Source organism: Chlorocebus sabaeus, chromosome 4 (assembly GCF_047675955.1).
Source record: "Chlorocebus sabaeus isolate Y175 chromosome 4, mChlSab1.0.hap1, whole genome shotgun sequence".
NCBI lineage: Eukaryota > Metazoa > Chordata > Mammalia > Primates > Cercopithecidae > Chlorocebus > Chlorocebus sabaeus.
Window position 1 is genome coordinate 72,398,130 of NC_132907.1, and position 16,417 is coordinate 72,414,546.

The window sequence follows — 16,417 nt, forward strand, 5'->3', positions numbered from 1 at the left end:
TTTTTTTTTTTATTATAGCCATCTTCACTGTGGTTTTTGATTTGCATTTTCCTAGTGACTAATGAATGGTGTTGACAATCCTTTCATGGGCGTATTGTCCATGTGTGTGTCTGATTTGGAGAAATGTCTATTCAAACCCTCTCTCATTTATTGATTGTGTTATCTTTGTATTATTGAATAATAAATGGTCTTTATATATTTGAGATACAAGTCTCTTGTCAAGTGAATAATTTGAACATACTTTTTTTGCATTCTGTGGATTATCTTTTTACTTCCATATTGGTGTTCTTTGAAGCAAGAAATTACTAATTTTCCTAAAGTTCAGCTTATCTTTATTTTGTCACTTGGGCTTTTGAACTCATATATTTTTAAACATACTAAATTGCCTAAGGAAAACTGAAGAAATATGAACTCTGTCTCAAAATAATAAATAAATAAATAAATAAATAAATAAATAAATAAATAAATAAAATTCAAATAACATATTTTGGCTTCCTAACATACTTGTGAAGTAGAGAGTAGAATCTGGACAAGCTAGAGAGGCAGGATTAATGAACCCCATAAATTAAGATCATTGAGTAATGATCACCTACAGGCACCTCTGTTTTACTCATAAGAATTAGCAGAGATTGGTTTACTATGTCTGCCTCTCAGCAGGCAGTTTATAAAACAAAAGAGTGAGTGTTAAGGGTTTGCTATACCAGAGACAGAGTCATACTTCCTTTCGGGATAGGTTTAACTGGAACCAAAAAAGCTGTATGCTCATTCCCAAGGCTTTTCAAAAAGTACCATGTTTTCCTGAACAAAGCTTAAAATTTGCATAACAATGCTTGTTGAAACTTTCAAATAATTTTCCTGGGAGCCATATTCTTAAACGATCAGATTTGCCTGAAGTCTTTAAATATTTGCTGATTATAATGCATTTCATATAATAGGAAGCAGAAAGCTTACTTTATGAAGTTAAGTCAAAGAAAATGTTTTCAAGGTGAAGAATAACATTAAAAAATATAAGGCATATTTTTGACATTTTAACAATTTTTGGATTACATAAGTTATGCTGCCATTTTTTTTTATAATATGGAAAATAAAGCATCCCCTTATATTGTTTAATGGGGATCATTTTTGATTACTAGTTCAAATTAAAGGGTCATTTATTCACAAGAGAAGGTGGAGGAAGTTGTATTATTTTCCTTTTAAATTTTAAGAAGTGCCCTTGAAAAATTACTCCATGGAATATTAATTTAAAATAGACCACAACATAGTCACTATTAAAGAGTTCTCCAGTATGCAGTTAGTATTATGCTACCCATAATAGAGAACCCCTTTTAATAATTAACAAATCTTTCAGCTTAATAAGTTGTCCCTGACAAAGAGAACCCTTTCAATGTAATTTATATTGAACATATTTGACCTTTTTCAGGAGTTATTCTTAGAAGCAAACATACCCCATTTAAATAAATAACTAGGGAAACCACAGCCTTTGTGTATCTTTTAGCTTTGGAGGCACACTTAAAGGAAGTGTTACTGTCAGTAAGTATTTCACAACTAAATATCTGCTGCTTTGATATATGACCATTTAAAAAAAAAAAAAAATCCCTCCTGCTAAAAGGGATGTTGGGCTCCAGAGAGTCATCATCAGAGTTAAGAAGTCTTTGAAAAACCACTCTGGCTCTACAAAAGATGAGGAAGCCTAGACAAATATAAATATTTTATCACTGTGCCTAAAACCGGGTACATGGAATAAAACGTACCTCTGGTGATGTCCTTTGTAGCAAATCTATCTTCCTTAAGGTTCACATATTTCCATAGGGAGCTGACCCCACAGCATAAGCTTTCTATTCTTGCTTTTATAACACCATTGGTGCTGGGGCAAGTGTACCCAGGTTGATGGCTTGATATAGTTTTTCCTTGTAATTTAGCCTGTGTTTCATGCCTGGGGGAGTTGTTTCCCTTTCACTTAAGAACTGGAGTCCTTCAATCTCCTTGCATTATTTTTGTTGTGATATAGCACTTTAAAAGCTCCCTGGCTGACAACCGTGGCCAGAGTCTGGGATCTGCTGGGAGCAGCATCATGTACCGAAAATAACATTGGTTCATCTGTTCACTAAAGGACTGCAGTGTTATACAGACTTGAAATGGATTTTAGGATTATAAAACAATGACAGGAGTTAGGAAATGCACTCTCATACACGTTCTCATTGAGGGATAAGATTAAAAAATATTTACTTAGTCATATTTATATACAGCTCCACAAATAAAATAACATTGTTGATTGTGTCCCCACAGTTCAAACGCTACTCAACAGATAGTTATGTAGCATGAAACTATGCTGTGCCTTCATTTAAAATGATACTTCAGATCTATCTTGTTTCCAAGTCAATATTTGTATTACTCTATTAAGTCATTTATTTATTTTTAATAATATCAATGCCAGAAGCAATTCTCAAATTTAGAATTGTCAAGTAGGTCAAACAGGTTGTCATCTCATCTGTCAGACCCCAAGACTACATTCACAGTTGAAGTTCACTAGGAAGAGCTGCCTGGAACAGTTGGAAACCCTCATACCCTCTTTTCCATACAACAGCTACTTCTTATCACTCAACCTGGTGACCTGTTTAGTGCCTTGCTGGGCTGTTGGAACACTTTCTGAATTTTCAGTCACTATGCAATCCTGTGAGAACACTGACCCTGTCTATCATTTCCTGCCTCTGCCTAAAATTATGTCCTTCCCAGGTCCTTGTGGATGGAAAGCTGGGAGTCTTGGATCTCTGGACTTCAAAGGAACTGTATTGACCTGATAACTTAAATCTCCTAATTTTACAAAAGAGCTAAAAGAGTCTGAAAGCTTAAGCTGCCCAGTATTGAAATACCTGCTTAGGTTTTGAAAAATAACTGGAAACTCAAGTTTGTAGGCACATATTCCTTGTTTTACTAGGATTGGAAACCCCTGAGGTTTTGTGTATTTTTACATCTGTTAACAGTGGGACAACACAGTAGAGGATGAAGAGTGTGAGCTCTGTAGTCAGACTGCCCAGATGCAAGCCTACCTGCTATGTACTAACATGTAGACCATGGTCAAGTCATTTAACATCTCTGTTCCTCCATTTCTTTGTCAAATGGATGTAATAATACCACCTCCTTCACAGGGCTGTTATATAGGCACAGAACATACAACACTATGTAGAACGTTGTAAGTTTTCAGTAAAGGTTAGCTATTACCATTCAACGAATTATTCATTCAAACTTAACGAAGATGTACTTGGTGCCTATCATTTGCCAGGTAATAGTGTAGACCCCAGGAACAGAATGACTGATAAAATAAGCACCATTACTCCTCTCTGGCTTCTCTTTACCCCACCACTCCACCCAGAAAAGAGTAAACAATCACATGAGTACACTTCTAATATAAATTACTTTAGTTACTGTTATTAATATGAATTACAACTAAGGAGTTTGGACTCAGGAAAGGAAGAGAATGGCAAGGGTTGAGCATGCAGAGGTTGATTATGCAGGCCTTGTTAAATTCGTAAATATCATATTACAGTTCTGGATTTTAATATGTTCAAGGAGATAGTTTTATGTTTTTAATTACAGGTGCTTCTGCTAAGTATGATATGCAAGTTTTTTAAAAGCATTGCATTCTGCAAAATTCATATTAAAATAACAGGGCTCATAGAGAAAAAAAATACATGCAGATCCCCAAAACTTGTACAATCGCCACCGGCAATCACCATCCCAATGAAAATATCAGCAAAAATAAACTATTGCTAAATAAATACCTAGTAAATATAAAATTCTATTCTTACAAAAATAAGGTAATTTGATAACATAGATACAAGTAAGGTTCAGCCTACTCTGAGAAAGGCACAAAAATCTGGAAGAAGCACAGCACAGTATGATAGAATTTGTGTCCGACAAGAGCCAAAGTAAGAACAGAATGTGGGCCTGAGGGAAACGGGCATCATATTCTACATTGCACTCCTCTGTGGCTCCAGTTAACTTCAGCTTTATTACCATAGTTTGCATTTAGCTGCTGTTGTTTCGTGGTACAAACCTTTTATGTGTTGGTGAATTGGCTTATGAAACAACACACAGTAGTCACCCCTTATCCTGCATCATTTTTCATGGTTTCAGTAACCAGTGATAAACTGCAGTCCAAAAATATTACATAGAAACCTACAGAAATAAACAATTTGTAAGGTTTAAACTGTGCACCATTTAGAGTAGCATGATGAAATTTTGCAGCATGTACTTCTGTCCCACCTGCGATGTGTATTGTCTTTTTGTGCAGTGGATTCACGTGGTAGACACTCCCTGACCATGAGTCACTTAACCTTCTTGGTTAGCAGATTGACTGTCACAGCATTGAGTGCTTATGTTCAAGAAAGCCTTAGGTTAGTTTATAATGGCCCCAAAGTATAAGAATAGTGATGCTGGCAACTTGGATATGCCAAAGGGGAACCATAAAGTGTGCCCTTTATGTGAAAAGGTGAAAGTTCTCTACTTAATAAGGAAAGAAAATAAATCATATGCTGAGATTGCTATGGTAAGAATAAACCTCTCCATGGAATTGTGAAGAATGAAAAAGAAATCCCTTCTAGTTTTGCTGTCTCACCTCCCAAAACTCCAGAAGTTACAGCCCCATGATGACACGTGCTTAGTTAAAATGGAAAAACTATAAAATTTGTGGGTGGAAGACATAAACAGAAACGTGTTCTGATTGACGGATAACAGCTTCGGTACTCTCCTTGGTTTCAGGCATCTCCTGGGCATTTTGGAATATATCCTTCACAAATAAGCAGGGACTACTGCACTTTGCATGTTACATTCACATTTCTCTCTACTTACCAATCACTTATTCACTAATTTCCCCACACTATAGACACATATTCTAGCACAACCGACAGATGGAAAGTGATGTGAGTGGATGAAAACTTCTAAAAGATTACTCTGATAGGGAGTCACAAGTCCGATTTTAGACACCTTTGACTTCTAAGGGAAAAGGAGAATTTGGGCCAGACTGGAGACAATGATGATGAATGTAGTCATATGTCCAACCTCAAAAATCTCTAATATACAATAAAAAGACACTTGTCTTGAGAGATGACCTTAGAGGTCAGTGTTTTCTAAAGTCTGAGTGTTAATACCTCGTATCCCCAAAATAGTGAAAGAGAAGGTTTAATAGAACAGGAAGGCAGAAATGCAACCTAATGGCATACTCTAGAATAGATTTGGGAAGTCAGAGTTTCTGTCACCCACTTTTCTCCTTATATTTATCTCCCAATCTGAACGGACAAGCTTGGAATAGGATTGGTATGAGTATGGGATGAAACATGGAAGAAACAAAAAAATTCAAGAAGTTAAAACACCTTAGAGGTTAATCCTAGCAATTTGAACTTAAAAACAAATGAGAAAACATACATTACCCTGCTTACACGTTATTGAAATAGATGCAAAATGTTCTCTTACTTTCTAATGTATTTTTACCACAAATATGATGCAGTTCATGTTAGATATTTTACTTTGAATGTTAAGAATAAATTGCTTAAATAGAAATCACACTTTGTGATTCAGACTGTATTTTCTAAATCAGTGCTGTCCAATGGAAAATAATTCAAAATGTAAATGTGAGTTGCATATCAAATTTTAATTTGCCCATAAACACATTAAAAAATTGGAAAGAGGCCGGGTGAGGTGGCTCACACCTATAATCCCGGCATTTTGGGAGGCTGAGGCAGTCGGATCCTGAGGTCAGGAGATAGAGATCATACTGGCCAACATGGTGAAACACTGTCTCTACTTTTAAAAATACAAAAAATTAGCCAGGTCTGGTGGCACACACCTATAGTCCCAGCTACTCGGGAGACTGAGGCAGAAGAATCGCTTGAACCCGGGAGGCGGAAGTTACAGTGAACCGAGATTACACCACTGCACTCCAGCCTGGGAGACAGAGCAAGACTCCATCTTAAAAAAATAAATAAAATAAATAAATAAGCAAAATTAATTTTAATATGTATTTTTATTACATTACACATAAGTGAATACACATTGATCTGAATTGCAGCTGACTAGTTGACAAAAACACCATGTTTTATAGACACTTAATTAAACATGCATTGATTTTGATTTTAGTTCTCTTTTTTTGGAAGCATTATATATATTTTCTGGCTTCCAACATTTTTGGCCCTTAGCAACCTTACAGGCTCGAAGCACTGTGACCCTAGTGCCAAATGCACAAAATCACCCTGGTGCTAGAGCCACATTTCATCGTGCCTGCTTAGAAAATACAGGAATGCTTTTATTCCTTTAGACCTCAGTGCAATTATCACCTACCACAGGCTTTGGCTAACTTGAGTTTTACCCTCAGGATATTCTTGTTTGCTTTTTTCCCCCCCATCAGCATAATTTGCCCTCAGTTATTTATTTGACTGTTTATTTTCTGTTTGTGATTTTAGAGAGGCAAAGATTGTGTCTGTTTTCTTATCTACCACATAATTAAAGACAGTGTATTATAGACACTCAATGAATATTAGATAAGTGAATTTAAAAACGTTTGTTATGAGAGAAAGCTCAAAAGTCATTTTACCTAAATGCAGAGTAAAAGTCATGCTTCTGGTAGGGATCCAGCTTTTCTCTGAGCTACACAACATCTATAAAGTAATACTCACGTTGTCAAGGTTTCTGATATATCCAGGCTAGAGAAACATTTTTTAAGAAAATTTAAATTTACAAAGACTTATAACATTGTATCCATCATTTACATTTTAGTAAGATCATTCAATTTTACACTTAATAATTTATCTTGTTCTTTAGATCGTCTGTATCTTTCTATTCTCTAACTTCAGGGGCTCTTTGCTTTTTAAAAATTGTGTTTTCTTTATTCTCTATATTGTGGTTCTTAATTTTGGCATTTTTTTGATCCCCTAGGGGATATGTGGCAATGTCTGGAGATACTTTTTTCTTGTCACAAACCAGATATGGGAAGGGGTGCTACAGTCATCTATTAAATAGAAGAAAAAGGTGCTACTAGAAATCTTAAAACGCACAAAATAACTTCCCAGCAATAATGAATTATCAACCCTAAGATGTCAATAATGCTGAAGTTGCAAGATCCTACTCTAACTTAATAGCTCACTTTAAAATAGCAATCTGTATTTTTCTCCTTAAAATGTTTTGCCAATTTTTTGAAAATATCATTTCTGTTTATAATGCACCTTTTGCTTCCCTGTAACTAATATTTTCTCAAGTCTGTGAAAAACTCAGACAATTTATCCAAGTTAAAATGGTGAATAGCGGTGACCGTTTACTAATACAATTCTTTTATAGTCTTTCTTCTCGGTTTCCTTAAATGTTGGCAGATATAGTGAGAGTTGTGATGAATATCATCATGCAATATTATTAATTTAATGTATCTTTGTTAATCTATTTCATAGGTCCCTTTAGATGGAATATAATACAGCAGAAGCCTTTTCATCAAAAGGATTAATGCCTGCATTATCATTTCTGCAATAAAACAAGAAGCTAAGTGGTGGAGGCCACAGACACCTCAAACCTGGATTCCACAATTCTACGTTAAGTTTTGGAGTTTTTATTACTCTGCTGTAGGAAAGCCTTTGCCAATGCTTACAAGGAACTGTTTATCCCTGCTTCTCTGGGTTCTGTTTGATGGAGGTCTCCTAACACCACTACAACCGCAGCCACAGCAGACTTTAGCCACAGAGCCAAGAGAAAATGTTATCCATCTGCCCGGACAACGGTCACATTTCCAACGTGTTAAACGTGGCTGGGTATGGAATCAATTTTTTGTGCTGGAAGAATACATGGGCTCCGAGCCTCAGTATGTGGGAAAGGTAATGGCGTGTTTCTTTTGACAACCACTTGATAGGAAGGGGGAATATGCATTGTGTATTTTGTATGGATGTTTTGCACAGGAGTTGAACAAACCAGTGACTAGAACACTGGAATTGAAATCCGAGAGACCTGGTTTATCTTCCTGACTCAATGGCCCGGGTAAGCTTCAGAATATCATTTAAACCCTCTTTGCTTTAATTATTGCTGATTATTTTAATGAAAATAATATATGTTTGGTTCAATTTTTGACATTCTTTGCTGAAGACATGAAGTTAAAATATGAAAATGTTATTAAGCATAATTGTAACCATAGTTAGAACTATAGTATCAGTGTAGTTTATCATTTTTATTGCCCACAGCCAAATTGGAGATGTTTAGCAATAAGAGACATAGAGAAGAATCACCAGGCATAAATAATCTAAACTGATCTTGGTGTTCTTTAATGATGTGTTTCTTCTTCTTTCCCATTAAAATGTGACGTGCCATTTGAATTGTGGTTCTGAAGTATTCGATTTGGCTTGCTAAAGCTTTATAAATAATTTCTATATGTTCAGCAGATATTTATAAATGTATTTATGGCTGAAGTAATAATTTTTGGAAGCCAAATATGTACACATCAACAGAGCATACAATTTTAAAATCTTATTGCAACTTTATGGAAATTTAATTTTTTTTTCACAAAATACTTGGTGGCAACTGTCTGTTTCAGGACAGTTATGTTCTACTACTTATTTTTTTTCATAAAAATTTTTTCATCCATGTCTAGAACAGTGTGACTTGTCCATCACACACACAAAAAAATTTCCCCCAGAAATAAGTATTATATTTTATTTTGATTTTGTGAATTCTTTCCAAATTTTGTAAAAGATATTGCCATGGGGTTTACTTAAAAAAAAAAAATAGATGCCTGAGGAGAGTTTAAAATAAATCCAAAGTCACAAATGGAAAACCATAATAGGAAGAGTGTTTGGAAATGGATATAAAAGATTACGACTCTTGAGCAGCAAATCCTTTGAGCTTTCTGAAAACATAAGCTAAAGATATATATAACAGGTTCCATGATTCCAATATTAGGTCAAAGGAAGAATAGTCATTTAAGATCTGAATTATTTCTACCACATTTAAAATAAATTGCCTTGTGGAAATGTATTTAAAGGATATTAAACGATACAGTGGAAAAGGTCTTTAAATAGAATATTTGTTGAAAGGGACATATAACCAGAGTTTCCTCTAAGGCGTATGTGGCCCCAGGCAAATGATTTTTGCAGGGCACCTATCTATGTTTAAAAATTGAGTAACCCCAAATCAAATCAGTCCATAAGTACCATTCTAGTAGTCCAATCTCAATGATCTTACAAATACACACAGACACACACACACAGACACACAGACACACACACACACACAAACACTGCCATTAAGCAAGAACTGTGAACTATCTCCTTTACAGGCTGCCCACCAGGAATCAGGGGCTGTTTAGTTGGCACTGGGACAACCCCACGGTGCAATCCTTAAAGATCCACAGGGCACTTATGAGCCTGTAGGTTGAGTAGAATGTCAAAGTGAGCCCCAAATGATAAATGGACACTGAGACCCAAACAGTTCCAGCCTAAACCAGAATGCCCTTCTCTGATCATATTGCTGTCCACAGATAGCCCTAGTCACATAAAAAGTCTTGGAAAATTTTGAGGAAGTCACTCCAAACTATGGAATTCCCCAGAAGTTACTGCATAAAACTTCTCCTTGCATAATTCCTCAAATATGACCGTGGAATATGACAATCACTAACATTTCTATATTGTAAGATAATTTCATGTGGTCCTCCTACACTTGTTTCTTTTTATTTAATTTAATGTAAGAATGGAATTTTGAAATCCAAGACAAGGGGAAGGGTGACATAGTCTAAAACTCTGCAAGATAGATGTCAGTTATCCCAACTCTATTTATGACAGAAGCTAGGCATCATATTGAGATTCCTGACAAATTCTCTGTTTTTGATTAGAGAAGATCCATAGACCTCAATTTCCAGAATTGGAGGTAATAAAGTTGAAATTAGCTTAAAAAAAATAAAACTGACTTTTATTTGAACATAGAGAGTGGTAGTATTTCATCTCCTCAAACGGTTCATGGGATTGTATATGCAAGTTTTTGCTTGATACGCTGAAATTCCACTTTTATAATTGCTACAACAGTGTAGAATTCATCCAGTTTATTTAAAAGAGGAACTAGTATTTATAAATATAATTTAAAAGGAGTAAGTCTAACATCTAACCTATCATTACATTTAAACAGCATTATTTCCACTGGTACACGGCTCCACATTGGTAATGGGCAATGAACACCCATGGTTCTCAAGCAGTGTATATTTCTAATGCAGATGAAAGAGCGGATGCCAAGATTTCTTTTCCACCAGGAAACTAATTAAATTTTAATTAACTGTCTTGATGCTTCTAGATTTGAGAATAGAAATACGATAACATGGAGACCAATTTAATCCATTATATATGTATGTATAAACGTATGAGTATATTTATATTCCACTCATTCCAGAAAGACTTTGAGATTACTCATAGAAAAGGAAAGTATTATGAATAATATGGAACTCAGAGCTAAGGAAAAGGGCTAATGCAAAAATGCCTAGGAAAATTGTTAGTTGTTTACAGTTCACCATTGGACAACTTGGGGGTTAGGAGAACTGACTTCTCCCTAGCACAGTTGAAAATCCAAGTGCAACTTTTGACTCCCTCAAAACTTAACTACTCATAGCCTGCAGTTGACCTGAAACTTTACTGATAGCCTAGTCAATTAAAACATAATTATATGCTAGAATACATATAACATAAATATATTATGTTTATATATGTATATATGTATTATAGACTATATTCTTACAATAAAGTAATCTAGAGAAAAGAAAATGTCATTAAGAAAATCACAAGGAAGTCAAATACATTTGCTATTCATTAAATGGAAGTGGGTCATCATAAAGGTTTTTTTTTTATCCTCATAATCTTCACATTGCATAGGTCGAGGAGGAGGAAGAAGAGAAGGTTGTTCTCACTGTCTCAGAGGTGACAAAAGTGGAAGAAAATCCACATAAAGTAAACCTATACAGTTCAAACTTACCTTGTTCTAAGATCAACTGTACTATCTTTGGCCTCAAATATGACTTTCTGGTTCTTGGTAGAAAGAGCATATATGAAAATCATTAATTCGTATAGTTCCCATTGTCAACTCCACATTTTTAGGACCAATTGATTTTCTTACATTCAAATCTAAAATAATGTATTCATGTAGAAATTTGTAGAGGCAACTGAGTGACTTAGGTGACATTATCTTCAACAACCATTGTATTTAAAGAATCAGATGTTCATGTTGATATCCCTGCAAGAAAGCACAAACTGTGCTATTACTTGTAACAAATGTTACTTTACTTTCTAAACAAATAAATCACAGGGTATACAGAGGTAAAGCTTTCCTCAAATACACATTGTGAATTTAATACATTACCTAGATAAGTTTTCGTACTGTACAGTAAGTAAGAAAGAAATTAACTTTATCTGCAAAAATTTGTACTTCATATGTTACCAGTTGTTCGAACTAACCACCAGCAAAACACTTGCATTATTACAGACATACATATACATGTGCACAAGTGTGCATACACGCACCAACATGATTTATGCTTATACCAACATGGATAACTGCAAGCCTATATCTGTGAGGTACTAAGTTTTTTCATAGCCTCCAAGTTACGTATCCAGGAAATGCTGCCTATTTTATCCCCGAAGAATTAATTTAAGAAACTGAGTTGTCATTTCAGATGAATCCCAGTTAGCAGCAATTCTTAAATCTAAACTGTTTAAAAGGGCAAAAAATAAAAATGTAAAACATATATAAACCCTAGTTTCAGAGACATCCATTTATTTAACCTACTTTTAATGAACAATGCATTATAACATGAGACGGTATTAAGCCTGTAGGAATAAATGTTACTGTGAAGGTCTCTAGATTACAATTATGAAAGTTAAACTTTATTGAGTGCTTCCTTTGGGCACCATTTTAATTGCTTTACAGACATATACTTACATATCTGCAAAACAGCACTATGACTGATCTTCTTATTAGTGCTATTTTACATATCAGAAAACTGAGGCACCGAAAAGTTAAATGACTTCCCCATATCTCAACACCCAGTGGGTGCTTAAGCTAACCTATCAACCAGGTAGTCTAGCTCCATTGCACCGGAAAATATCATGGTTTATTATCCTTCCAGGCTCTTAAGTGCTAACGATCATTTCAATACTGTATTAAAAGTGCTATAAGAGAAACACTATTAGGAAATGTCTATGACTCCATCCAGAAGATGGAGGAATTCTAGAAAATCATCACAAATGAGGAAGCACCTGAGATGAGTCTTGAAGGATGATTTGATTTTTCTAGAAGTGGTAGTATGGGGAAAAGCTTTTGTAAGCCCTGAGGCTTGAAACTTCAAGGTGAGCCTAGGTAGCCATATTTCAGTATAGTCAGATAGTCAGAGTGTAAAACCAATTACTTAGAGTGAATAAATACAGGAAGTGTGGAAAGGTTCAATTCTCATACCCAGATGAGTAGTATTCGTTCTTAAAAGTGTAAAGACCCATAAAGTGCCTTGTTTGGGGATTAATACTAATGGAATTGCAATTCTAGAATGACCCATCAGACAGCCAATTAAAAGATGCGTTGAAGACAGGGGGAAAGGTATAGAGATAGGGAGAGCATCTGCAGGAGAAAGTTACAACGGGCGTGAGGAGGAAGTATAATGAAGGAAATGAGAAATTAGAGTTGAATATTTGAAAGGTGAAGAGATAATGAAAAACTTCAAGATTCATTGATCATGGCAATGTAAAGGATGAGACAAATTAGAGAAATATTGTGAAGGCAAAATCTGCAGAAATTAGTGGATAATTGCATACAGAGAATTAAAGAAAGGGAAGAATAAAAAATGACACAGATTTCTGACTTCTGTTTTATTAGTATCCCTTGTAGATTTGGGACTCAAGTAAGAAATAAAATAATTGGTGTTGGACATCCTATGCCCTTAGTTACTTAGAAGTACACACACAGGTGAAATATATCATAGATATTTACATACATTAATCTAGTGTTCACAAAAAAGTAATTGGAATACAAATGGTAGTCAAAATCATGAGTGGTTAATATACTCTAGGGAAAATTACAGATAATGTAAGAGAACCCTGATTTTTTCAAAAAAATTTTTATTATACTTTAAGTTCTAGGGTACATATGCATAATGTGTACATATGTATACATGTTTGTTACATATGTATACATGTGCCATGCTGGTGTGCTGCACCCATTAACTTGTCATTTACATTAGGTACATCTCCTAATGCTATCCCTCCCCCCCTCCCCACCCCACGACAGGCCCTGGTGTGTGATGTTCCCCGCCCTGTGTCCAAGTGATCTCATTGTTCAATTCCTACCTATGAGCGAGAACATGCGATGTTTGGTTTTCTGTCCTTGGGATAGTTTGCTCAGAATGATGGGAAAGCAGATTTTAAAAATTAGATAGATCTAATTAGTAGAGCCAAAAGGCAAGCATTAGATAGTGTCATGGAAGATAAACCAGGAAAAAGTTTTAAAAATAAGGAAGACAACAAATGTTGAACTCCGCAGGCCAAATTAAATAATAACTTAAAAGGTTCCATTGGTTTTGGTAACTAGTGACCGAGAGGTGACTTTTGTCAAAATAGTTTTAATGGTTTTGTCTAAAGCATAAAGAAAGAAAACAGAGATGTGTACAGCTCGTGGATGATATTTCAAAAGCATAGATGAAAGAGACTGAGGAATGCCCTGTTGATAATCTCAGTTTAATCCTACAGGTGTATTATTTAGTTAGGATTCTCCGGAGAAGCAGAACCAACAAGACATATAGATAAATAGAAAAAAGAAAACATTATTTATTTATTTTTAGTTTTATGCAAACAATTTTATTACTTTTTAAAATTTAGTTTAATTTTAAGTGCCAGGATACGTGTGCAGGACCTGCATGTTTGTTAACATAGGTTAACATTTGCCATGGTGGTTTGCTGCACCTATCAACCCATCACCTAGGTATTAAGGCCTGAATGCATTAGCTATTTCTCATGATGCTCTCCCTCCCCCTGCACTCCTGACAGGCTGCAGTCTGTGTTGCTCCCCTCCCTGTGTCCATGTGTTCTCATTGTTCAGCTCCCTCTTATAAATAAGAACATGCCGTGTTTGGTTTTCTGTTCCTGTGTTGGTTTGCTGAGGATAATGGCTTCCAATTCCTTCCATGTCCCTGCAAAGGATATGATCTTGTTTCTTTTGATGGTTGCCCAATGTAATTTGTAGATTCAATTCCATTCTCATCAAGATACCATTGACATTCTTCACAGAATTAGAAAAAAAAAACTATGTGAAAATTCATACGGAACAAAAAATTATTTTTAAAACATTGGTTCATGCAGTTGTGTAGGTACAAGTTCAAAATCTGCAGTAGGGCCTCTAATGGGATGACCTGGGGAAGAGCGCCATTCTGAGCCGGAAGGCAGTCTGCTGGAAGAACTCCTTCTTGCTCAGGTGACATCAGTCTTTGTTTTGTTAAGGCTTTCAACTGATTAGATGTGTCCCACTCACATAATGGAGGCTAATCTATTTTACTCAAAGTTCACAAATTTAAATATTAATGTCACCCAAAGAACACAGCAACATAAATGGTCATGTTTCATCAAATATCACACCATTATAAGTCCACTCTTTGTCAACTTGGCACCCATCCACATCTCCTTAAACCATGTTTAATCTCCAAATAGAGATAATAACAAGGTCATACTTCTAACAAGATATAACTATCTCACATGCAACCAAAAATACACAAACCTTTTTCTCAGAAAAGAATGTAAAGTCCTTGGGTTTGCTCATGTTGATGTTCTGCAACTTGATGTAAAATTAACAATACTTAAATACTGTGATATAAAGTCAATACATTTTGTGTTACATGATAAGGGGATAGGAGAGGGAAGAAAAAGGATATTAAATATATCATATTTATAATAAGATAAGGAAGAAGTACTTGTAATGATTATAGCCCTCATTTCCATAACTGGTCATGTATCATAGCTTGTATTTATAACTGCCTTTTTCCATTACCCATTTTGTATTACCTTTGCTATCAGCAAGCAACTCAGCTGGTGAGTGACTCTTTACCTTTGGGGGTGACACAACCTTAATTTCTAAAGAGTATGGTCTAGACCATTACTAGTTCTACCTAGATTGGTTTGTTGTGGTTTTCCATTGACTTTAATCACAGGGCAAGGTAATATAAGAGGTACCCTAAGGAATATCCAATGTTGCATCCATTGTGGAGGGTCAATCCAATTTCCCATTGGTACTCAAGATCAATCACCCTGGACAGCACAGTAATTTCCCTCCTTGCTCTTGATTTAGGGGAATGAGGAACTCAAAGAGGCTGAGTGGCAGTCTCAACTTCCAGTTGAATGGAACTATTATTTTGTGTCCTGGTGGAAACATTCTTCCTTCTGGAACTAAGACCTCTAGACCTGCATAGCATAAGTCCATAGGGTCAAGAAGCAAAATTTTTGCTAATATGTCACCAGGAGTAATAGTGGTATCACATTCATTTCTACCTCATAATTCCAGACCAGTCACTTCTGGCTTGAGATTGATTCTGGCTATGGAAGAAATAGTGCCATATATTGGATGCTGATTCAGAGCATTTATAGCCTCCTAGAGACCCTTGCCCCAGCCCTGCAAGGGATTGCCACCTATCTAGCACTGTAACTGAGCCTTCACAAGGCTATTTCACCTTCCCTTCAAGCCAGCTGCTTTGGACTGGTGGGAAACATGGTAAAACCAGTGAATTCCATGAGCATGGGTTTATTACTGTACTTGATTTGCTGTGGAGTGTCACGATCAGAAGCAGTGCTGTGTGGAAGATCAGGATGGTAGATAAGGCATTCTATAGGTCCACAGATGGTAGTTTTGGCAGAAGCATTATATGCTTGGAAGGAAAATCTGCATCCAGAGTGTTTATTCCAGTAAGAACGAAGTGCTGCTCCTTCCATGATGAAAGTGGTGATGTATAATCAACCTGTCACCAGGTTGCTGGCTCATTTTCTTGGGGAATGGAGCCATATTGGGGATTTACTGTTGGTCTCTGCTGCTGAAATGTTAGGCCCTCGGCAGTGACTATAGCCAGGTCAGCTTTGGTGAGTGGAAATCTGTGTGTTGGTCTCATGCCACTGTGGCCCCTTTATTTATGAGCAAGTTGAGTGATGACAGGAGTAGCTGCTGGAAGAGACTGACAGGTATGCACAGAATGGGTTATCATATCCATTTGATTATTAATATCTTCCTCTGCTGATGTTACTTTTTTGTAAACATTCCCATAGGACACAAATATCTTCACATTTTTTTGGCACATTCAGAGGGCTCCATCCCTATACCTCTTCCCCAGAACTCTTTGTCATTAATGTTCCAGTCATGTCCCTTCCAAGTCCCTGGCCATTCAGCCAACTCC

General features: G+C 35.9%; 1 protein-coding gene across 3 annotated transcripts in view; it reads left to right on the forward strand.

The window, feature by feature from the left end:
* Positions 1-16,417, forward strand: part of CDH12 (cadherin 12) — a 1,094,618-nt gene that overhangs the window by 750,267 nt on the left and 327,934 nt on the right. For 2 of the 3 annotated variants that reach the window (XM_007961262.3, XM_007961261.3), the window contains one exon: positions 7,434-7,850. In XM_007961262.3, coding sequence (XP_007959453.1) covers positions 7,620-7,850 — 231 coding nt within the window. In that variant the 5' untranslated portion in view covers positions 7,434-7,619. Of the gene's footprint in view, positions 1-7,433; positions 7,851-7,871; positions 8,011-16,417 lie in introns of those variants that run through there. The other variant, XM_037988711.2, reaches the window with a different exon arrangement.